Source organism: Nycticebus coucang, chromosome 3 (genome assembly GCF_027406575.1).
Source record: "Nycticebus coucang isolate mNycCou1 chromosome 3, mNycCou1.pri, whole genome shotgun sequence".
Taxonomy (NCBI): domain Eukaryota; kingdom Metazoa; phylum Chordata; class Mammalia; order Primates; family Lorisidae; genus Nycticebus; species Nycticebus coucang.
The window spans coordinates 9,851,997-9,873,776 of record NC_069782.1 but is presented as its reverse complement, the minus strand read 5'-3'; the positions used below and the strand labels follow the sequence as shown (position 1 = coordinate 9,873,776).

General features: G+C 53.0%; 2 protein-coding genes across 4 annotated transcripts in view; one reads left to right on the top strand and one right to left on the bottom strand.

The window, feature by feature from the left end:
* Nucleotides 1–5,731, top strand: part of GTPBP1 (GTP binding protein 1) — a 34,806-nt gene extending 29,075 nt beyond the window's left edge. The window contains exon 13 of the mRNA XM_053582650.1: nucleotides 5,657–5,731. The gene's annotated coding sequence lies outside the window, so the exon portion shown is untranslated. The remainder of the gene's footprint in view (nucleotides 1–5,656) is intronic.
* On the bottom strand, nucleotides 640–21,270 carry SUN2 (Sad1 and UNC84 domain containing 2). 3 transcript variants are annotated; one of them, XM_053582649.1, is made up of 18 exons: nucleotides 20,990–21,270; nucleotides 17,934–18,081; nucleotides 16,973–17,160; nucleotides 16,668–16,805; nucleotides 15,865–15,960; nucleotides 15,416–15,509; nucleotides 13,828–13,898; nucleotides 10,953–11,077; nucleotides 7,670–7,924; nucleotides 7,141–7,218; nucleotides 6,516–6,559; nucleotides 5,767–5,932; nucleotides 5,290–5,511; nucleotides 4,924–5,008; nucleotides 4,531–4,646; nucleotides 4,248–4,415; nucleotides 3,859–3,951; nucleotides 640–2,115 (listed from the first exon to the last, which is right to left on the bottom strand). In XM_053582649.1, the coding sequence occupies exons 2-18, from the start codon at nucleotides 18,053–18,055 to the stop codon at nucleotides 2,002–2,004; spliced, it is 2,175 nt and encodes a 724-aa protein (XP_053438624.1). In that variant the 5' UTR covers nucleotides 18,056–18,081; nucleotides 20,990–21,270; the 3' UTR covers nucleotides 640–2,001. The 3 variants fall into 3 exon arrangements, with proteins under 3 accessions (XP_053438624.1, XP_053438622.1, XP_053438623.1); XM_053582647.1 differs by lacking the exon at nucleotides 20,990–21,270 and adding an exon at nucleotides 20,293–20,401; XM_053582648.1 differs by lacking the exon at nucleotides 20,990–21,270 and adding an exon at nucleotides 20,293–20,397 and having other exon boundaries at nucleotides 4,924–5,005.
* Nucleotides 21,271–21,780: the final 510 nt, after the last annotated feature.

Below are 21,780 nucleotides of genomic sequence, written 5' to 3'. Positions count from 1 at the left end.
CTTGCTTCAGCCTCACAAGTAGCTGGGACTACAGGCGCTTGCCACAATGTCCAGCTATTTTCAGAGGCTGGTCTCCAATCTGTGCACTCAGGCAATCTACCCACCCTGGCCTCCCAGAGTGCTGGCCTGCCTCTGTCTTCTCAGACACGAGGGACTCCAGCCCTGGGCCAGTTGCCATGGTCAGACAAGAGGCTTCAGGGTACACTAGGGAATCACCTCTAGACAATCTGGGGACCTTTCCCCCCACCCCCACTGAGCTGGCAGATTCTGGCTATTCAGAGCAGTGAATGTCTAACTCCCGTGGAAGGGCATCACCCACACCAAGGGGATGGGGCCAGCAGGTAAGTGGATAGCTTGTACTATCTCTGCTCAATGGTACTGATGGACAGAGAAGCTGCCCCTGTGGTGTGGGGTCTTGAGACAGCTAATACAGCCACCATACTTCCTCCTGCCAACTCCTAACACTGGAGTAGACCTGCTCAGGTCCTGTTCCCCATCACAACTGGTCTTTAGCTGAAAGTCCTGGGTTTCTAGACATTAGGAATCTTGGGGACATCAGTTTGGCCAAGACTTTATTCCCTTGTTTTCCCAAGAGCAAGTACCCTGTGTGATGACCACATAAAAACCACATTCCCTTGATCCTGGGCATTGTTTATTTTTTGCATAGGCATAAATTAGAATCTGGAGATAAAAAACTTAAAAACCAGTAGTGCAGCATTTGTGACAGGAGAGCGCAAAAAACCACCTGGCTGTTGTGGGATGGGGCAGGGGCCAGCACTGGAAGGATGGGGACAGCTGCTACCTCACCACCATCTGCTCTAGAGCCACTTCCCGGCCCAGCCCTGTAACAAAGGGTATGTGTCTGACACACAGCCCTCCTGCCTGTTTGGTGCAGGCCCAAGCCCTCTGGGGCCAGGAACAAGGGAACTGAGTGTCACCCAGTGCCCCACAGAACGGGGCTAGGAATCAAGCCCTTAGCTTTTCAGTTAAAAAAACAGACCTTGAAAAATATATACATAATACAGCAGGGCCTGCTGGGTCTAAAAGCCCCCTCCTCATCTTCCTACTCAGGGTAACTTCTATCAGCCTCTTCCCCAAGCCCCCACTAACTGTCCCCATAGAGAACAAGGCAGAAAGGAGACAAAAATCTGAGCAAGAGCTGGAAGAGCCTGAGGGTAGCACCCTGGCCTCGGGGCCTGACTGGATTGGGGTGCGCAAGTGCAGACAGCCCTCCCGACACCCTGCACGACACCATCAGCATTGCCACTGGACTACCACGAGAGCCCAGAGTCCCCTGCTCCTCCACCAGCTAATTCCAGATGCAAGTGGGGTGCCTGGGGCTCCCTACACGCTTCCAGGGAATGTGGAAAGTGTGCTCTAAGGCACACCAGTCCTTAGCAGGAGTGGGGAGCAGAATGGGCCTTAGCTCCAGCATCAGCAGAGAGAAAAGCAACTCCTACTGCGAAGAAGCCAGCAGGGCTGGCCCTGGCCCCAAGATACACAGGCAGCCAGGCCCCCCATTCCCCCTTAATACCTGGGACAGATACAGGCTTCTATGGAAGCTCCCCAGGGACCCTGTGGTTCAGGTGTCCCTAGGTTGATGGCACTAGTCTTCTAGAAAAGCCCAGAAGTATGACACCAGGTGCTTCCACCCTGCGGAGTGCCTTCCTCCCAGGGCTTCACCTCCCTGCTAGGGGAGGGGCGGCTCACACTGCCTGCAGCCTTGGCGCTTGCTTCCTTCACATGCCTCCCCACTGTGGGCAAGGGCCTTCAGGGCTCACCTCTCACCCTCCCTGCGCCCCACATGCCCCAGATGCTATATATGTAAACACACCGGTGCCTGAGGGGAAGGAGGAGTGAGAGGAGGTGCTGGTGCCTTCTCTCCATGTGGCTGGAGCTCCTGGCTCTTACTCCCAGAAGTCAGGGCGCTGATGAAGCGTGTGGAGGAAGTGGTGGGTGTTGACCCACTCCAGGCTCTGCAGCTGGCAGGAGAAAGCAAGGCTAGTGGGCCGGCTCCCCGTGCACCCTGAAGCGGTAGATGCAGGTGTATTCAGGGTGGCCCCAGTTAGTCAGGATCCTCAGTTCCACCACCTGGTATGTGGCCATCTTAGGGGGCTGGGTAGAGAAAAAAGAGGTTAAGAGCACCACAGAGTCTCAAGAGACCTTCCTGACAGAGAAGGTGTGAGGTGGAGACAGTTCCACCTCAGGCAGAGAGATCCCCACTCCTCCTGGCTCAAGAGAACTGGGCTTCACAGCCCCCTGTTCAGTCTCTGGAGCAGTTTCCAGTGCTCCTATGGGGCCACTGACCCACCTGAGCCTGCACTAGGCCTGGTACTGAGGACAAACACAGTTCACCCCAAACTGGAATTCATTCATATCGCTGTTTCATCATTACTGATGGACAGAATGACCTTCAGAAGAGTTTGATGGGTGTTGACTTAGCAGTTTCCTCTTTTCTTTCTCAAGTGTCCATCATGCCTCTGTATTTTTTTTTTTTTTTTCAAATACCAGTGTTTAAGCCAGCGATTCAGTAACTCTCACTTCAACAGATGGCACAGGCCTAGTGAGCTCCTGCTCGTCCCCTCTCCTCCTGGCTTTTCTGACACAGCCTCCTGTCCTCTAACCTCCAGGCTCAATAATCACCTCAGAGTTGACAACTCAGTCTTTACTTCTAGTCTCCAACAGCTCTGCCAGGCTGTCCCCCATCTGCCTCAAACTCAGCCCTCCCACCTGACATCCAGGACACTGCCAAAACCCCCTCTTGACCCGTCCATTCTGCTAGCTTCTCTGCCACCACTTCCTGATGGTTCCCCTGGCTCCAGGTTTGCTTCCTTCCATCAATCATTTATACGTGGTCACAGTGACCTTACTAAAATGCATATCATATTGTCACCTAAAGCAGAGCAGTGTCACCTCCCACAGCCCAGAGAGCTGAAATTCCTGCCATTATCCTTTGGCCTATTCTCAAGATGCCCTCAGCCCTACCCAATTCCTCACACCAAGACTTTCCTGGGGTAGGGCCTGGCTGCCTGCCTAGGACCCATATGGATGGTTTGTTCAAATGCAAACACTGTGTCCCATCAGCTCTAAGGAATCAGGCACTTCTGGGTTGGAGACAGCCCTAAGCAATCAGGTGTTTCTGGGTTGGGAATCTGCCTTTCCAAACTGGGCCTAGGAAATCCAATGCCCACTTAAGTTTCAGCCCCCAAGCTGCTGGCCCAACTGGAATACCTGTACCCCAGCACAGGTGGCTCCTTCTAGAACGCCCCACACAACCTTCCTTTCCTAGTAATGCCAACCCTTCTTTCATAAATCTCGCCTTTGTGTTGGCGGCGCCTGTGGCTCAGTGAGTAGGGCGCCGGCCCCATATGCCGAGGGTGGTGGGTTCAAACCCAGCCCCGGCCAAACTGCAAAAAAAAAAAAAAAAAAATAGCCGGACGTTGTGGCAGGCGCCTGTAGTCCCAGCTACTCGGGAGGCTGAGGCAAGAGAATCACTTAAGCCCAGGAGCTGGAGGTTGCTGTGAGCCATGTGACGCCACGGCACTCTACCGAGGGCAGTAAGTGAGACTCTGTCTCTACAAAAAAAAAAAAAAAAATCTCGCCTTTGTGGGGGACTTATCCTGAAGCTTCCTTGATGCTGCCCTTCTGGAAAGTGCCCTCCCCTGTGCTTACATATGCAGGGTGCATCTACACCCCATTTGGTTGTCATCTCTGGTTCTATGTCTTGATTTGTGGGAGGGAAGTAGAGAGCAGTGGCTGAGTCTTTCCTCTCTGAACCCTATGGCTGGCAGAGTAAGTGCTGGGGAAACGTCTGTTGCCCGGATGGGAGGTGAGTGGGCCGGTACTAGAATCCTGTACCTGAAAGTAAAATGTCTGAATGGGCTCGCCGTCCTGGTCGTAGGTGAACTTGCCAAGAAGTGTTCCCTCTTGCTGCAGGTCTTCATCAAACCCCTGCAAAAGAGAGGGGAGGGATAGAAGGAGAGGTGTGGTGGAGGGGTGGTGCGGGGCAGGGAGAGAAACACACTCCACCCAGAGGTTCAGGTAGCAGGTGGCCTGTGGGAAGTCACTTAACTCTCATGCTTCAGTTTTGTCCTCCAAAGCCTGAAGTGTCCTCTCCCATCCTGGCTCCACCTCTTCCTAATCCCCTCTCCCTCCCAGCCAAGAAGGGACTCCAACTAGACCCTCAGTTGAGACCCCCCCAGGGTCCTCCTGCACTCCCTCTTGGCCCCCATGAGGTGGATACTCACAAAGATGGCAAAGTCCTTGGGGGCACTGGAGATAGTACTGTTGGGTGACAAGGCCTTGGGGACGTGCTCTAAGGTGACGGCTGTGAGGCGGATGCGGGCAGAAAGGCGCACCACCGCAAAGCCCTGGGGCCCCTGGAAGGCCCAGCAGTTGCCTGGGTGCACGTCTGGCTGAAGGGGCAAAAAATCTTGTCAGGGCAGGGCCCGCATCCAGCTCTCCCGGACCCAGGGCAGGACAGTCCTCAGTGTGCCCAGAGCCCTGCTATAGTCCCTACTGGGTGCCCACCTGGAGGATGACCCGGGGTGACTGGGAGTGATACCACAGCGGGATGCCAAACAGGCTGAGGAGTGCCGTCTTGGTCTCGTAGGTCTCGGAGCATCGGGTGCTGATAACACTGGCTCCTGGGACATGAAGGCAGGGTGGGCTCCCGCATAGGATGAGAACCCAGACAACCCACTCAGGTGTCACCTGTCTCCTCGTGAGGATGGAGAGCAGATACCCCAGGCCTCCTCTCTAGCTTTAACCTAGACCCCTGAGTAGCTGTCATTGTCAGCTGCTCCCCTGCACCGCTGTATGCCTGTGTTGTGAGTTCCACTTTGGGGGTTTCTGCTGACCCCAAATCCTGCTTGCTTAGTACCTCAGCTGCCCCGGCACACGCCAGGGGACCAGCACACACACCTCCTGATTCCAGAGCATAGTCCACCATGCCGATGCGGTCCTCACTATAGCGCTGTAGGGCCTGCTTCACGATGCGGTGCACCTGCTGAAACACGGCGCAGAGCCTGGTTGCGGGAGGAAGAAGGCTTGTCCGTCTGCACCCCACATTGACTGTCCTATACTCTCACTGTGCTGGTGCCTAGGCAGATATGGGTGCTGTCCACCCACCATACTGGCCTCAAACACAGAGCCTGCTGCATGGCACTTCTGTCCTGGAGCATACCAAGGAGCTGGCAGTGTAGGACTGGCCAGGTCTATAGCTTCCAGGGAAGACAGCCATGTGCAGGCATGTGTATGTATGTTTGGGGGGGGGCACATGGTCCTCACCTCCTCTGTCACCCCGATCACACCTTCTTTCTGCAGCGTCAGTCCCAGCGAGGCTGCAGCCTCTTTGGCTGACTTGCCCTGCATCTCTGCCATGTGGGCGAGGATCCTGTTCTCCAGCTCTTGCAGCCGAGCTTGCATCTCTTCTCTCTGAAGGAGTCCAGTGCGGGTTCCTCCACCTCGCAGTAGGAACTGATTGATCCAGGCAGGGAACTGAGATTCTACCTAGAGACCAAAAAAGTGTCACCCTGGGAGGCTTACAAATACAGCAGGGCCCCAAACAGGCAGTGCTCAGCTTGGCAGCAGGATTAGGGAAGGAGGGAGCCACCAGAGAAAAGAGTTATGAGCGACTCCCTATGATTATTGACAGAAAAACAGGAAGAACATCCTCGAAGAAAAGTCAACACATGGGGTTGGAGGTACTTGCTGCGCAGACCCCCCAGGGAGAAAGGTCTCAGAGGAGAGGACATTCTCACTCACGTCATCCCGTAGAGCCTGGATCTGCTGAGGCACCAGGCCCACTTCATCTGCCACTGAGCTCTGCTTCAGGGTCAGGGCTGCCAGTTCCTGCCGCAGGCCCACCAGCTGGTCCTCCAGCCGCCCCAGCTCCTTCTCAGAGTGCTCCCGGAAGGACTCTTGGGTCATCCTAGACCCGAGAGAGAAGATTAAGCCCTGGATCTCTTTAGTTGGAGGTAAGGCCATGCTGAGGAAGAAAAAAGACCCCCTAGCTGGCCCTTGTTAGGAGGGTGTGTGTCCACCACCCATTGTGAACTCGGGAGGGACAAGGCCTCTGCTGGAGATTCTGGCTGTAGAACATGGCATAAGTGTCTAGGAACTGGCTCACCTGCCCCAAGGAGCTAATTCTGCTCCTGTTCCTTTTCTCAGCCCAGAGTTGATATCTCCCCTGCCTCAGCTCTCATGTCCTTGACAAGTATGACATCTGGAGCATAAGACAGCCACATGAGGCTGTAAGAACAGATGCTATCTCTATAAATGAGTCCCAGTCCTACCACTGTGCCTGCCTCCTGCCATCAGAGACCCCCTGCTAACCTCCACAGCACCTCAAAGACACACTTTCAGCAGAGGTCCTGAGCTAGGTTTCAACCATCCCCTCTCTGCTTGGCCACAGCATCAGAACTTTGCTCTAGGGCTCTGCTCCCCAATCCTACCTGGGGAGTGAGGTGGGGAAGGGCAGGGAGCAGGCCTAGGCCAGTGGAGGCATCCGTTACCTTTGCCACTCTGACTTCAGCTGATGGATACGAGCCTCGGACTCCTGTGAGCAGGAAGAGGGACAAATACAAAAGATACCAAGCTCAGATACCAAGGCTATGTTAACCAGTTGGATGCAAATATTTCAAATTGTATATAAAACCAGCACATTGTACCCACATGATTGCATTAATGTACACAGCTATGATTTAATAAAATAAAAAAAATATATCAAGCTCAGAAATCCATCTTCCAGAGTAGGATCTGCTTTACTAGGTCTTTGCTTAACCGCATCCCTGCCCCAGGGTCTCCTGATCCCTGCAGCAAATGTGGAACTGGCCCCCTGGTCAAAGTCCTTACAAGAGGCTTGCTCTGTGTCTGACACACTTGGACATTTGTCCATCATCCATTCATCCAGCACATGCCGCATGGCACAATGGGCCGCTATGTCCCCAACACATCCTAGGGCATCTCTGCAGGGCATTCCAGCTGAGAAGTCGGGGACTGCACTCCCCAACCCCACTGGGCATCAAAGCAGGCCCTTCCACAGGGCCAAGCGGTCGAAGGTATTTCTCTCTGATCAAGAACACCCTGAACTGGGTCAGGACCCCATAGCAGCTCCCAAGTGTCCCCAAGCTTACCCACCTGGGAGGCTTGGACAATCTTCTTGAAGAGGTCTTCTGAGTCTTGCTGGTGCTCTGCTCTCAGGGCAGCCAGTTCTTCCTGTCAGAGATGAAGAGTGGACTGGAGGTCAGGCACAGTCCGAGTGTGGGGGGCCCTTACAACTAGGAAATGGCATAATTAGAACCAGAGCCAGGTCTGTTTGCTTCTAAAACTTCCGTTCTGGACCTTTTTGCTATAGTGCATTCCTGAAACACACATGGCCTCACTCCATCTCCTCCACGCACTTACATGTGGCGGGGGCTGTGCCAGGGCCCTGTGATCAGGCATCTCACGATGGGGGGCGGGAGTAAGGAGACGTGAGAATCTCCATTTTAAAGAGGAGGAAACTGAGGTTTAGAGATTGAGTAGCTGCCAAATGGCAGAGCTGTCCGATCCCAAATGACATCTGCTCTCTCTCCTGTGCGCTCCACCCCACCTGCTGACCATCCTGCACTCCTGTGGGTGTCACTCGCACGACACTCAGCTCCCGTGCTGAGGCACTTGGCCCCACCTGGATGCGGACAGTGGTGTCCCTGCGCAGGTCCTCCTTCAGGGCAGCCTCGCGGCGGCTCACTAACCCCTCCAGCAGTGCCAGGGTGTCTTCGTGGCTCAGGTCACCACCGCCTCCCTGGCCAGTGGCCCCCTGCCGCAGCGCCAGGCGTTCGAGGCGCAGGGCCTCCTTCTGCCAATTGGATGAAAATTCAGAAGCAAGAGCTTCCAGACGCCGCTCCAGAGAATACACCCGGGACAGAACGCGCTGCTCAGCCTGACAGGGTAGGGAGAGACAGCCACAGTGGTGAGAGACCTTAGATGACAGCACTTCTCAGACACCACTCTGACATAGCCAACAGGGAAAAGGAAAGGATCTGAGGGGCACTCCATGGTGAGCACACGCTGGGCTGGGCAGCTGCAACAGGTGGGCAGGGGACTGCTGAGCTGAGCTGGGTGTGTTGTGTGCAGGGTGGACGCAGAGGAGTGTCTCTGAGGACGTGGTATGGGAGTCTGATCCCCCAGGAGGAGTGACAGTGGGCCACCGAGACGATCTGAGAGCAAGGACAGTCCAAGAAGACAAAAAGGCGGGGGATGTTGCAGGGTGGGCACAGGGGGCCGGGTGACCTCCTGGGCTGAAGCCACCCCCTCCCTTCCTCCTACAGGTGTGAGAGAGCAACTCCCAACAGCTTACTCCCTTCTTGTAGGTAACTACAGCTAAAAGACAAAATAATTTGAAAACACTTTCTTTTTCCTCTTGAATTGGATGTTACACAGAGAAGATGGAATAAAAGACATCAGGACTTGAGGGTGGCATTTGATAGCGTGTCATGAATTTTGAGAACTTTGTGGCTTAACAACAAAATCTTTGTCAACAGAAATTATAGTCTGTCAACTGTCAATTAAAGGGCAGGCAGCTGGTGAGTGGCAGAGGTTCTGATTTTTAGAATTTCCTTTAAAATTTTTTTTTATATTATAGGCGGCATGGTGGAGGAAGCTGGTGTTGGATGAACCTGGTTTCGGGACGACCAAAGAAAGTTGCACCTTTGCCCCCTCCGAGCCGAAAGCAAAAATTTCCATCATCATCATTATTTTTTTTTTTTTTGAGACAGAGCCTCAAGCTGTCCCCCCCACGCCAGGTAGAGTACCGTGGCATCAGAGCTCACAGCAACCTCCAACTCCTGGGCTCAAGCGATTCTCTTGCCTCTGCCTCCCAAGTAGCTGGGACTACAGGTGCCCGCCACAACGCCCAGCTCTTTTTTGGTTGGTCATTGTTGTTTGACGGGCCTGGGCTGGATTCAAACCTGCCAGCTCAGGTGTATGTGGCAGGCGGCTTAGCCACTTGAGCCACAGGCACCAAGCCAAGAATTTCCATTTTTTAAATAGGCAATACATTTGTTGACTCAAAAAGCACACAAACACAGCAAAAAGTCAGGCTCCTAACCTCTGCCTCATCCACCCAGTGTCCTCACCACTGCCTCTCCCAGACCAAGCAACTATCTTTACTGGTGTCTTTAGGTAAACATAAGCGAATACAAGATGTGTTCATTTTTTGCTTCCCACTTTTTACAGAGAAGGTGGCTCTGAAATTGAATTGGATTTAATGTCTTTAATGATTAAAAACAGAAGTCATAGATGACAGATATCATTCGTTTATGAAATACAGTAGAACCTCCCTACATTGACCATCTCCTTAAATTGACCTAATTTTCATAGACCAGACATATACCAAATGGACATATCAGTACAGTAGTCCTAGTTCCTCATGTCGACCACCTGCAGATATTGACCAGTTTGTTACAGTCCCTTGGATGGTCAACTTACACAGATCCTTCTGTATAAGATCATGGTCAGGAAAGTGATATCCACAAAAAGAGATGGCTAAAACTGTGAAACCAGGGCGGTGCCTGTGGCTCAAGGAGTAGGGTGCAGGTCCCATATGCCGGAGGTGGTGGGTTCAAATGCAGCCCCGGCCAAAAACCACAAAAAAAAAAAAACAACTGTGAAACCAAATTAAATTCAGTGAGATGCACCCACAGTTCAAGTAACTATAATTAGAGGACAAAGAATTTAAAACTTTTGTCAACACCAAGACCTGTGCTCATAGATCTTCTGTTTGTGCTGACTGCAGGCTCCTTGAAGGCATGGCCTGGGCCTGATCATCTTTAGACTCTGGCAGATCAAAAAAACGGCGACTGTCTGTCATTCCTCCCTGTGTCCACACCCTCTGCAACTTCATCTTCTCCCACTGAGAGGTGAAGTCTATCCCCCGCCCCCCACCCCGCATCTGGATTAGCTCTGAGATACGCTCCAGCTGGTAGGATGTGGCAGCAGGGACAGCACGCTGGTTCCTAATGAAGACCTCCAGAGGTCTGGCCTGCCCTGGTTCTCTCTTGGAACCCTGCCCAGTGCTAAGGACACAAGCCCAGGCTAGCCTGCTGGGTGACAAAAGTGCACGTGGAAAACAGCTGTCCCAAGCAGGGATCTACGTTAGCCAGCCCTCAACTGACTCACCAGCCAATTGCATGCGCACACACACACACATACAATCTCTCTGTCTTACACACACCAGGGAGCCTGGCCAAGATCACTGGTCCTTCCTTGTTCAGGCCAGAAGGGCCACCCAGATGACCCACAAATTCATAAGCTAATCAACTGCTTTGTACTTTTAAGCCACTGTCCAGGATATTACCTTACTCATAGGAGGTGCTCAGTAAATGTTTGTGAAATTGTATTGAAAAGGAACAGGGCGGCACCTGTGGCTCAGTGGGTAGGGCACCAGCCCCATATACCGAGGGTGGCGGGTTCAAACCCGGCCCCGGCCAAACTGCAACAAAAAAATGGCAGGGCGTTGTGGCGGGCGCCTGTAGTCCCAGCTACTCGGGAGGCTGAGGCAAGAGAATCGCCTAAGCCCAGGAGATGGAGGTTGCTGTGAACTGTGTAGAATGCCACGGCACTCTACTGAGGGCAGTAAAATGAGACTCTGTCTCTACAAAAAAAAAAAAAGGAAAAGAAAAGGAACAAAGTAGACAAGACAATTTGTCATATTCCTTTTCCTTTTGTTTTCTGTGCTTCTTGGGATGTCAACTAATTTTCGGATACAGTTTTGAGTCATATTTAAGTGCAGGCAACACTCTCCACACACACACATACCTGCACCCCAAATAGTAACAAAAGGGACATCCTAGTTAGGACAGCATCCCTCAGCTTTGTGTGTAAGATGTCAGGCAGGCTGAGGGAGTGCCTGCCACGTTCATTGTCATTTAACTGTCTGTAAACCCTTGGGAGCCTCCCACCCTGCTCACCTGGAAATGTGGTGAGTCTCTGGAGTCCCATCCCTCCTGCTGCCTTCTGCTGTCCTTTGCAGCCCACCAGGAAACTACAGCAGGGTGGAATGTCTGCAGTCCGTAGGGGTAGAAATACCAAGCACCTGCACACAGGAAGAGGCTGGTTACTCAGGCCGGGGGCTTGCAGGAGGCACATGCCCGGGAGAGTGGCAGCCTCCTCTCTGCTGGGTATCTGGGTCTGGCTCACCCATGAGGCTGGGGTCTGCCAGGGGCATACAGGGATGCAGGGTCCCACTGTTCTCTGAGGTGGTAACTTCCACCCAACAATCTCAGAGCATATTCATTCTCACACACCCCCACCCCACAGAGTCCTTCCTATCAGTCAATGGCAAAACTTGGAGAAAACGTCTTTAAGGAGTTAGGGATGACCAGGCTGTCCATCAGCATCACCTGCAGAGCTTTCAAACCACTAGCCTCTGGCCCTCCAGAGGGCAGTTAATTGGCCTGGGCTGGGACCCCTGCATGGAGGGTTGTAAAAGTGCCCCAGGTGGCCCTAATGTGTTACAGGGCTGAGGATCTCTGGAACAGAAGGCACCTCCCTTCTCAGAGAGACCACATGCAGCCCCAGAACAAGAGCACCAAGCTGTAGCCGCACAGGGACACTTAGATCTCACTGTAGGGGCCATCTGTTTTGTGACCTGCTTACTCCTGAGCTCCATGTAATGGGGGAAAAGGAGAAAACCTGAAAAAGACACTGACTGAGGGTTCTCTATCCTGGTGAGACTCCACGATGGCTGCTCAAGCATCAACCATTGGCAGGTGCAAGGAAATGGACAGGCTCACTGGGCTTAGAGTCTGATGTGGACACAGCCCTCACTCGGGCTCTCCCCGAGCAGGGCACTCAGCCCTCTCCACACACATCTCCACGTGACATGATCATGACACTGGCTCTACCAACCCCACCATGGCTCTACCAACCCCGCCATGGTGAAGCACAAACTAAACTTGTAACACATGGGAAAGTGCTTTCTGGATAAAATGCTACAGTTATAAAGGACCATTTCAATTTTCAAGACAGAGCCTCATTCTTTTGCCCAGGCTAGAGTGCCACAGCATCAGCCTAAGCTCACAGCAACCACTAACTCCTGGGCTCAGGCAATCCTCTGGTCTCAGCTTCCCTGGTAGCTGGGACTACAGGTCCTGGCCAGCTAATTTTTCTATAGAGATGGAGTCTTGCTCTCACTCAGGCTGGTGTCGAACCCCTGAGCTTAAGTGATCCTCCTGTCTTGGCCTCCCTGAGGGCTAGGATTATAGGCATGAGCCATCACACCTGGTCAAGTATCATTATTGTTTTAGGGGTGATGCCCAGTTTCCACTAGATACGAACAAGCTGTTCTGCAACAGGAAACACAAAAAGGAAACCAATATTTGGAAAAATGTTCTGCCCTATTAATAATAAAAGGTATTGGGCAGTGCCTATGGCTCAAAGGAGTAGGGTGCCAGCCCCATATACTAGAGGTGGCGGGTTCAAACCCAGCCCTGGCCAAAAACTGCAAAAAATAATAATAATAATAATAAAAGATATTCGAGGCTCAGCACCTGTGGGCTCAAGCGGCTAAGGTGCCAGCCACATACACCTGAGCTGGCGGGTTCGAATCCAGCCTGAGCCTGCCAAACAACAATGATGGCTGCAACCAAAAAATAGCCGGGCGTTGTGGCGGGCGCCTGTAGTCCCAGCTACTTGGGAGGCGGAGGCAAGAGAATCGCTTGAGCCCAGGAGTTGGATGTTGCTGTGAGCTGCTATGCCACAGCACTCTACCCAGGGCGACAGCTTGAGGCTCTGTCTCAAAAAAAAATAAAAAAATAAATAAAAAAAATAAAAGATATCTGAGTTGAATAGATGCTAAATAAAACCAACTTTCTAAAAAGAAAATAAAGCACAGTCTTTAATTATAAACTGGTACAATCATAAAAACTGAGCCAGGAGCCAGCTCTCATGGAATTACAAAACTGACCAAGTTGTTGAATGAAAAGCTGAACACGGAGTGTCTTTATAAACTTGTCTGTGCTGGAGATTGGAACCCTAAAAGACTCCTATTATATAAAAAGAGGCACTTACTTCTGTCACCCAGGATAGGGTGCAGTGGTGTCATCATAGCTCACAGCAACCTCAAACTCCTGGGCTCAAGGAATCCTGCCCCAGCCTCTGGAATAGCTGGGACTACAGGTGGTCAGCCGCAACTGATTTTTCGATTTTTAGTAGAGATGGGGTTTCTCTCTCTCTTGTTCAGGCTGGTCTCAAACTCCTGAGTTCAAGTGATCTGCCCGCCTCAGCCTTCCCAGAGTGCTGGGATTACAGGTGTGAGCCACTGTGCCTATGTTACTTTATTGCTTTTATCTTAAAGATAGCTAAAGATTTAACTTAATCTTGAATAAATAATTTACTCATGCAGCCTATACCCTGATTTGGAATGGAGGGAGAATGACTGCTAATAATGATGGCATTAGTGACCCTGCTCTTTTTCCACACACTGCTGTGCTTGGGTGCGTTCCTGCCCTGGTTAGCACAAAGAATACTCCAGAGACATCCTGCCACGCAGTGGCTGCCCAGCTTAGGGCAAGATCAGTAGACTGGGACATTTATCCTTCTGCCCCTGGGATACCCTGGAGCAGGGGCAGCCTCAGTCAAGAGAGGATGCAGGCAGGGCAAGCCATGCAAGGCAGGCCCGGGCCTGGGGCTCAGGTACTGCCCAGGCTCAGTCTGTCCCTGCCTCCCCATCCTGCTTCCTTCCCTGTCTGCCAAGGGTCACCACTCAGCTGCTGTGCACATCTCTGCTGAGTGCCAGCGCCTACTGCATTCTGCCCCCATACCCGCCCCAGCATGCAGGCTCACCATATGTCAGGCAGGTCAGAAGCAGCAGCAACAACAGGAACCAGAGGAATGTCTTCAGGGACGAGAAACGCCTAGAGCCCGAGGGAGGGCAGGGCAGGGAGGCAGAGATGTGAATGGGGGACCACAAGCCTCTGTGTTCTCCCAGAGAGTCCCTCCCAATTTTTTCCTGAGTGCCAAACTAGAGCTAAGGGGGCACCCATGAGCTTATCGTAATAGGGCCAGACAGGGTGCTTCAGAGCCTTACCTGCACTGCAAGCCTTGAGCAATGGGGACGATTTTGATTGTGAATTTTATTTATTTATATTTATTTATTGATTTATTTTTATTGAGATGGAGTCTCACTTTGTTGCCTTTGGTAGAGTACCATGGTATCACAGCTCACCGCAACCTCCAACTCTTGGGCTTAAGCGATTCTTTTGCCTCAGCCCCACCGAGTAGCTGGGACTATAGGCACCCGCCACAACGCCCGGCTATTTTTTTTTTTTGTTTTTAGCAGGCTGGGGCTGGGTTCACTGCTCGATTGTGAATTTTATTGATGCTATTAAAAATAAATAGTGTGTGGGGTGGTGCCTGTGGCTCAGTGAGTAGGGCACTGGCCCCATATACGGAGGGTGGCGGGTTCAAACCCGGCCCTGGCCAAACTGCAACAAAAAATAGCCAGGCGTTGTGGTGGGCACCTGTAGTCCCAGCTACTCGGGAGGCTGAGGCAAGAGAATTGCCTAAGCCCAAGAGCTGGAGGTTGTGAGCTGTGACGCCACGACACTCTACTGAGGGCAATAAAATGAGACTGTCTCTAAAATAAATAAATAAATAAATAAATAAAATAAATAGTGTGGTCTTTGAAAAACCCCAAATTTTTTAGTGGTCCTCTAAGTAAGCAAATACAGAAAAACAAAGTAACTCCTCAGACAATATTTTCTTTTAGGAAAACAAGGGAACTTTTTTTGGAGATACAAATCTATCCTTGTCTCCCCCGTTTCTCAGCAGACCCCTGACTGCCTACCCAGACCTAGATTGTGGCCAAAAGGATCCTGACTTCTTGGTTCAATCTTCCTTCCTCTGTCCAGTGGTAAGTTCCCAAATCCTGGTTCTGCTGCTTTAGAGACTTAGAGAACCAACCCACAGCATCCTCAGGCAGAGCCTCTTTGTGGTTTCTGACCATAAAGGGGAAAGCTCTGAAAGTCAATGCTCTTCCAGGCCCAACAGGGAAGATGGACTTTCTGGGAAACCCCACCACTTGGCTAGAGCATATAGTCCTAACTAGCAGGAGGAAAGCCACCCATTACCTGAGAATCCTAAGTGGCTGGATTGGGGTAGCTTTTGGTAGTAAGTATTCCAGAAGAAATAAGAACCCCTGTTCTAGGTTACTGCCCTGAAGTTATTGATTTGGGGAGCAAACCCTGACTCTGAATCCTGTCCTCTGTCAGGGGAGGTGGGCTCCATGGAGGCCATGCCATGCTCACTGAGAATAGCTCCAAATGAATGGGGAAGAACTTCAGAGAGATGACCAGTCCAGGTTGGGACACTTTATTGATCCCTTTGAGCCCAGGACTTTCTGATTCATTGTGAAGGCTGCAGGTTCGCTCACCTGGTTAAAACAAAGACGTCAAGGAGGGAGGCAGCTGTTGTCAGGCGGTACCAAGTGGTGCCAATCCACCAGTAGAGAAGTCCAAAGAGCCGGCCTAGGAAAGTGACCATCAAGCCTAAGTCTTCACACTGTGGCCTGGAGCATCACTCTCTTACCCATCTGTGATCTTCCCTACCCCCACCCCAGCACTCACTGGCCATGGGTTTGTGTCCTATCCCACAGTGACCTAGTCCCTCTGGTTCCACCTGCCCACTCTATCTATGCCCTCTGTCCTGTTCTGCAGCTGGTCTATCCCTGGCTCTGGGCTCACAGAAATTATTTTAGAATGCACTTTCCCTGATGGTCCTCCAGGCTCTCTGTGTGAGCTGTATGCCCAACTACAGAAAGATAGGTAAGAATTACTGCTGTAGAGAATGGAAGGGACTGAGCACAGCTTAGGGAGCACCCACCTGGAAAAGTGACCACCATCCAGAAGAAGAAGCCCACCCTAGAGACAGCGTTCCTTAACCGTGAACCTGAGTTGTGTTGGTCTGTATCTGAGTAGCCTGCAGGAAAGAGGAAGGGGAACCAGCTCAGTTTGTCATCTCTCTTTTTTTTTTTTTTTTTGAGACAGAGTCTCACTATGTTGCCTTTGGTAGAGTGCCATGGCGTCACAGCTCACAGCAACCTCAAACCCTTGGGCTTAAATGAGTCTCTTGCCTCAGCCTCCCAAGTAGCTGGGACTACCTGCCACAACACCTGGCTATTTTTTGTTGTAGTAGTCATTGTTGTTTGGCGGGCCAGGGCTGGGTTTGAACCTGCCAGCTCTGGTGTATGTGCTGCCCTAGCCGCTGAGCCACAGGCGGCGAGCCTGTCATCTCTTTCAAGCCTTGTTATGTGGAAACTGTCTCTTCTTCCTTCACTGTCTTCTATGAGCTGACACCACAGAGCATCTAAGGGGTCAGACATGTATTTCACAAAGAATTACTGACCACCTACTATGTGTGAAGCCCTATGTTAAAGTGCTGGAAATGATCCCAAACACAACAGTGGGGCAGGCAGAGAAGTGAGCAGCAGTCACAACCCAGGGCGTGGAAGCCACCACAGGCCCCCACATGGGTGTGGGCTGGGCACAGGTGGGATGCCCCAGCAAGATGCGGAAGTGTCTGCCACCCGCCATGTTCCTTAAAGCTACCAGGGTGCTCCCTACTCAGGCTTCTGGTGGGCCCCCCCAGCCACAGGACCTGCTGGGGAGGAAAGAAGCACTGCCTACCCATGAAGTCATCCTCAGAGGAGTAGCCTGAGGAAGAGCCGAGGAAGTCCTCAGACACCTTGCCGTCAGGGGGCCCGTTGACCTTGCTGCTCTCAGAGCCGCCTGTGCCTCTCCTCCTTCTCACCCGCAGGTCCTCGCCTGTGCAGGGAAGAACAAGGGGCCCTTCTGGGCCTCAAAGAGGCTCTGCCAAGTTAGGCCTGGGGAGAGACACACTCCAAGGAGGGTATTCCAGAGTGCCCCCACACACACACTCCCAGGAGCATCTCAGAGGAAGCAAAGCCCAGAAGGAAAGATTCCACACTCACTCCAGTAGGAGTCACTGTGCAAGTCGTTGAGGAGGGCGTTTCGGGCCAGCGATGCTGCCCGGGGACTGCCTATGTAGGACTCTCGGACCATGGACTCGCTGTAGTAGGAGGTGTGGGCGTCGGAGGAGGGGCCCAGCTGTGGCGCTGGGGACAGGCGCTTCATGTTGCTGGATTTCCTCTTCAAGGTCCTGTGGAACAATCCCAGGGAGAGCAGGGGGGTGAGCCCAGTGGGACACTGCGATCCTGCTGCTAGGCAGCTAGAGCTCCCATCTCCCCCACTGCCCCAGGCAGGCACTGCCTCTGCTCCTTTTATCTGGGAATCTCACAAGCAGATAGGCAAGGGCAGCAGTTAGGGACGGAGCCAGGATTGCAACCCAAGTCTCTAACTTCAAAGCCAAAGCTTCTTCCCATGCTTCTTAATGGCTTAGTAATTTTTACAGCCCACTGAAAACCTCGCCACACTTGGTGTGGCCTCCTAGAGCCAGCCAAACTGCAGGGCCTTACAACTACAAGGGGTGGGGATAGGACAAGCAGGCAGGTGCCTCCATCAGCCTGACTGCCGGTGCCCTGAGGACTTGTTACTTTCCTCAGCTGTGGCTCTGGCCAGCTTCTGCGGCCTGACAGGCGTTGAGACACACAGGCGTGGGCCCAGAAAGGATGGTCACATCAACCCAAACTTCCAGAGCAGAAAGGGGTTCCTGTGAGCCCAGCTTGCAACTTTGGGGCTTCCGGCCTGCCTTATGCTTGAAGCTGCCTCTCCCCACTTCCTGTCCTCTAGCCCTGAGGGCAGCAGCACTGTCTTACAGGAGGGGGAGGAGAAAGGGCACTGGAGACTGCCATCTCCACAGAAGAGGAGAAAGGCAGAACCCCCTTGACTGGACCTGAAGCTTACAACAGGAAGTCACCTGCTCTGCAGGGTGGTGCAATCTACAGGGGCTGTGGCGATCCCTCGTGTCCCTACCTGAGAGGACTGTCTTTAAACAGGCTGCTCTGGCTCCCGGTGACTGAGCTCCCTCCACTGCTGCTGTTGCCATCATCGTCACCCTGGGAGTAGCGTGTGAGCCTCTGGCTTCTTCGGGACATGATGAAGTGGGATATGGACCCTTCCCCTGAAGAGGGTTTTGGGAGAGAGAAGAGGACCACAAGTGAGGCTTGGGCTGTCCCCAGGTCACCCCAGGAGGAGAGACGAGGCACTGCCTCCCAGCAGAGAACAAACCACCCCTGCTCACTCAGGCTGGACAGGTGGAGAGGTGGTGCGGTGGGGATTTGTGAGGCTTCTCCAGGCCGCACACCCACTGCCACCCATGCCTGGCCTATGGGATCACTTAGTGATCACACAGCCTCTTCCAGGGAGCGTTCCACAGGTTTCTAATTTTCAGTCTCCTTATCTCTATCCTCCTTGGTGCTGGGCTCTGTGTGAGCCAGAACTGGGCCTTCCTCAACCTCTGACAAGCAGCAGAGAATGAAGGCCATGAAAGCACTAAAATGGCTTCAGTCCCCACCCTGCACGCCCTCCGGTGCAACTGTCTTGCCTGCTGTCTCCCTAGAGCTGAATCCAGTCTCACTGTAGCTGTTTCCTTTAGATAACAAGTGCTTGCCTCTGCTGTCTTTGTTGTTTCAGGGCCCAGGTGAACCCCAATTCCAGAAAACCTTATCCCAGCACACCCCAACTATGTTCTGATGGTGGCTGTATTCTAGGTCCCCTTGGTGCACATTGTGCTGCAATGTCCTGATAAGATGATGATGATGATGATAAAACACTTGGATAGATGCCTACCAGGTACCAGGGTCCTTATGTACCTATTTCTGATCCTTACAAGTGAGGAAGGTATCAATGCTCCCAGCTAGACTCTGAGATGATTGGCACTTGCCCACAGTCACCCAGCCTGTGAGTGACAGAGCCAGACGCCAGGGTTTGACCTCAGATCTGATAGCCTACAAGGCCATAAAGTTTTTGAGTTGTTTCAGGAATGTGTTGTGTATCCCCAGCAAGAGTCTCTTTTAGACCCACATACACTCAGAAGGAGGCTATGCACACAACAAATATTTGTAACCAAACTAACAAAACAGGGAGGTGGAGCACAGTATGGAATTACAGTCCACAAGGGATGGAAATCAAGGCTCTGGAATTAACACTGGGGATAAAGGAAGCCAAAGTGAAAAGATATGGCTAAAGGTGGCCTTTTCTGACACAAAAACATTAATAACATTTCAGCTCTAGCAACCTAAATTCAAAATCTCCTTTGCTGACCTATATCACAAAGTTATTGTTATCCTAAGCCTACTCAAGAGTTCCTAGTTCTTGTGACTTTTTATTACTTCTAATATTTTTGGTTGATACTTAAAATTACTAGTTATCTGGGTTGTATGGTGGGCATAGACTAGTGGTTCTCAATCTGTGGGTTACAACCCATTTGGGGGTCGAACAACCCTTTCACAGAGGTCACCTAAGACCATCCTGCCTATCAGATATTTACATTACGATTCATAACAGTAACAAAATTACAGTTATGAAGTAGCAATGAAAATAATTTTATGGTTGGGGGCACATGAGGAACTGTATTAAAGGGTTGCGGCATTAGGAAGGTTGAGCACCACAGGCATAGACTAACACATCCCAACCCAGACTACGGGAACCAGAAGGTCTGGTTAGTCCAGCTGGAAAGTCCTCTGCTGAAAAACAAGCAGCTTCACGTCTTGCCCTTATTGGCATCTTCCCAGGTAGGGTGCCCATCTGGCATCCCTTCCTGGTTTTTGCCTATGTTGGTAAAGAAACCAACGGGTAGTAGCCAGACCAGGAAGTTGGCTCAGGTTCTAGTCTATATTCCACTCCTTATAAGGTAACCCCACCCCCACAACAGTCCCCACCCGCAAGCTACAGATACCCACATAGGGCTCTTCCTCTTAACCCCTGCAACATGTTTACACCTACCCAAGCTGCTGCTGCTAAAAATCTAAATATTCTGCCAGAGGTGGTGGGGGGTGGTAAAAGCTGTCAGCACCCGCCTCCACCCTTCCAGAACGCCTCTTAGTCTTTCATGCAGGGTCCTGATGTCATGAAACAGTTTACCACTGAGCCTGGGTTTCACAAGATGAAGAAGGTGGAGGCCCCATTCTCCAAAACAAGAGAACTTCTCGGGGAACTCAAATCTTTAGTGTATCAGAACAGATCTCCTCCCGCACTCACACAAGTCAGTTAAGAAACCCTCAAATGAACCCTTCTCCCCTTCTGAGCTCAACTACATCCTTTTCTCACAATCCCACCCCCCTCTTTCCCTCACAGACTGTACGGCAGTATCCGTGCACACCCCAGACTTAACCTAGATCTTGGGCCTCTTCTTCCTGACATTTTCACTCCCCAGGCGCAGTCACACTACATCTCTAGTGGGAGCCGCCAAACGCTCTGGGTGCTACTCCCCCCGACCTCCCGCAACTCCTCAGGGTTGAACCTGTATAAATTGTCGCCAAAGGCTCGCCTTCCTACCTCTCGCTCTAAGTCCCACCCCGCCCCCATTTGCTTTGTTTTGTTTTGTTTTAGAACTGAACGAAACCGGCCTCCCTCCTATCCTGGAGTTCTGACAGGCGCGGCAGAGGCCGGGAACTGCCTGTCCCGGGAAACCGCCCGCCTGGCACAGAAACCGTAGGCACTGCCCAGGGCCGGTTTGGGGCAGCCGAGTTTTTGCTCCCCTCCTCCCGGGAGGGTGCTCGGGGAAGTCCCGCCTGTAGACACCACCCTCCCGGCTGACCAGTGGGGCGCCCAAGCCTAGGGGCGGTGCCGGCGGGGAGATGAGTCAGGGCGCCGGCCTTGGCATCGCGCTGGCCCTTCCCGACCGGCCCAGGGGTGTACGCCAGACTGGGGCTGAAGCCCGGCCCCGCTAGCCCGGGAAGGAAGAAGAAGCAGGCCCAGCAGGTCGGCCCTGGCTGGAGCGGCCCGTCGGTGACCCTGGAGTCAGGCCGGGCCAGGGCCTGCGGTTAGGCAGGCTCACCCCGGAGCCCCGTCCGCCCGCCCGCAGTTACCTGCTACCGCGGCTTCTCGGTGCCGGCCCGGGGGCGTCCGAGGCCCGCCGCGCCGCCCGGGCGCGCCCCTCCCCCGAGTCGGGGTCCCGCGGGCGGCGCTGAGCTCAGAATCGAGGCGGCGGCCGGGCCAGAAGCGGAGCGCGCGGAAGCGTGGAGAGCAGCTGAGCGGGACAATGCGAGGCTGGTGGACAATGCGGCCGTCTGAGGCCCGCGCTGCGCGAGGGGGGCCCGGAGGCGCGCGCGTGGCCGAGTGTGTATGTGTGCGCCTGTCAGTCAACGCTGACAGGCCGCAGCCAATTGGCCAGACTCCGCCTGTCGTCACCGCCCACTGCCGTCACCAATAGGCCAGTTTGAACACAAAGGCTCCGGGTCGCCCCGCCCCCCGCGTGGGCTCAGCGTCCTGGCCCGCCCAGCCCAGCAATCCGCGCGTGGGAGGGGCGGGGTGGGTTGCGACCCCTGGGACGCGGGAGAACTGGACTGGAGACTGCACTGGGGCCTGGTGCACATTGGATTCCTGGTCTGACGGAGCAAAACACCGAGACCATTCCGAGCGCTCCCACAGCGCACCACTGCTGTGAGCCAGCAAGGCTGGGTACCAGGGCCTTAAAGAAATTGGGTGACTAGGGGGCACCATCTCCCAGAGATGGCCAGAATGAAAGGTGGGGGGGTATAGCGCGGGTAGCTTTGGGTAAAGTTTCTTGAAGGCTTGCTAAACGCGAGGCACTTGCTTGATTGTCCTCGGAGCCCGCCATCTCTACACCCATTTTACAGACAAGAAAACAGGTGCATAG

What these genes read in the sequence shown, in the direction of transcription:
- SUN2 (XM_053582649.1), bottom strand. Translation starts at nt 18,055, where the DNA reads ATGTCCCGAAGAAGCCAGAGGCTCACACGCTACTCCCAGGGTGACGAT. An exon ending in ACACCACTGTCCGCATCCAG is followed by an intron (nt 7,219 to 7,669) that starts GTGGGGCCAAGT and finishes CATCTCTGACAG; the next exon opens with GAAGAACTGGCTGCCCTGAG. An exon ending in AGATTGTCCAAGCCTCCCAG is followed by an intron (nt 6,560 to 7,140) that starts GTGGGTAAGCTT and finishes TCCTGCTCACAG; the next exon opens with GAGTCCGAGGCTCGTATCCA.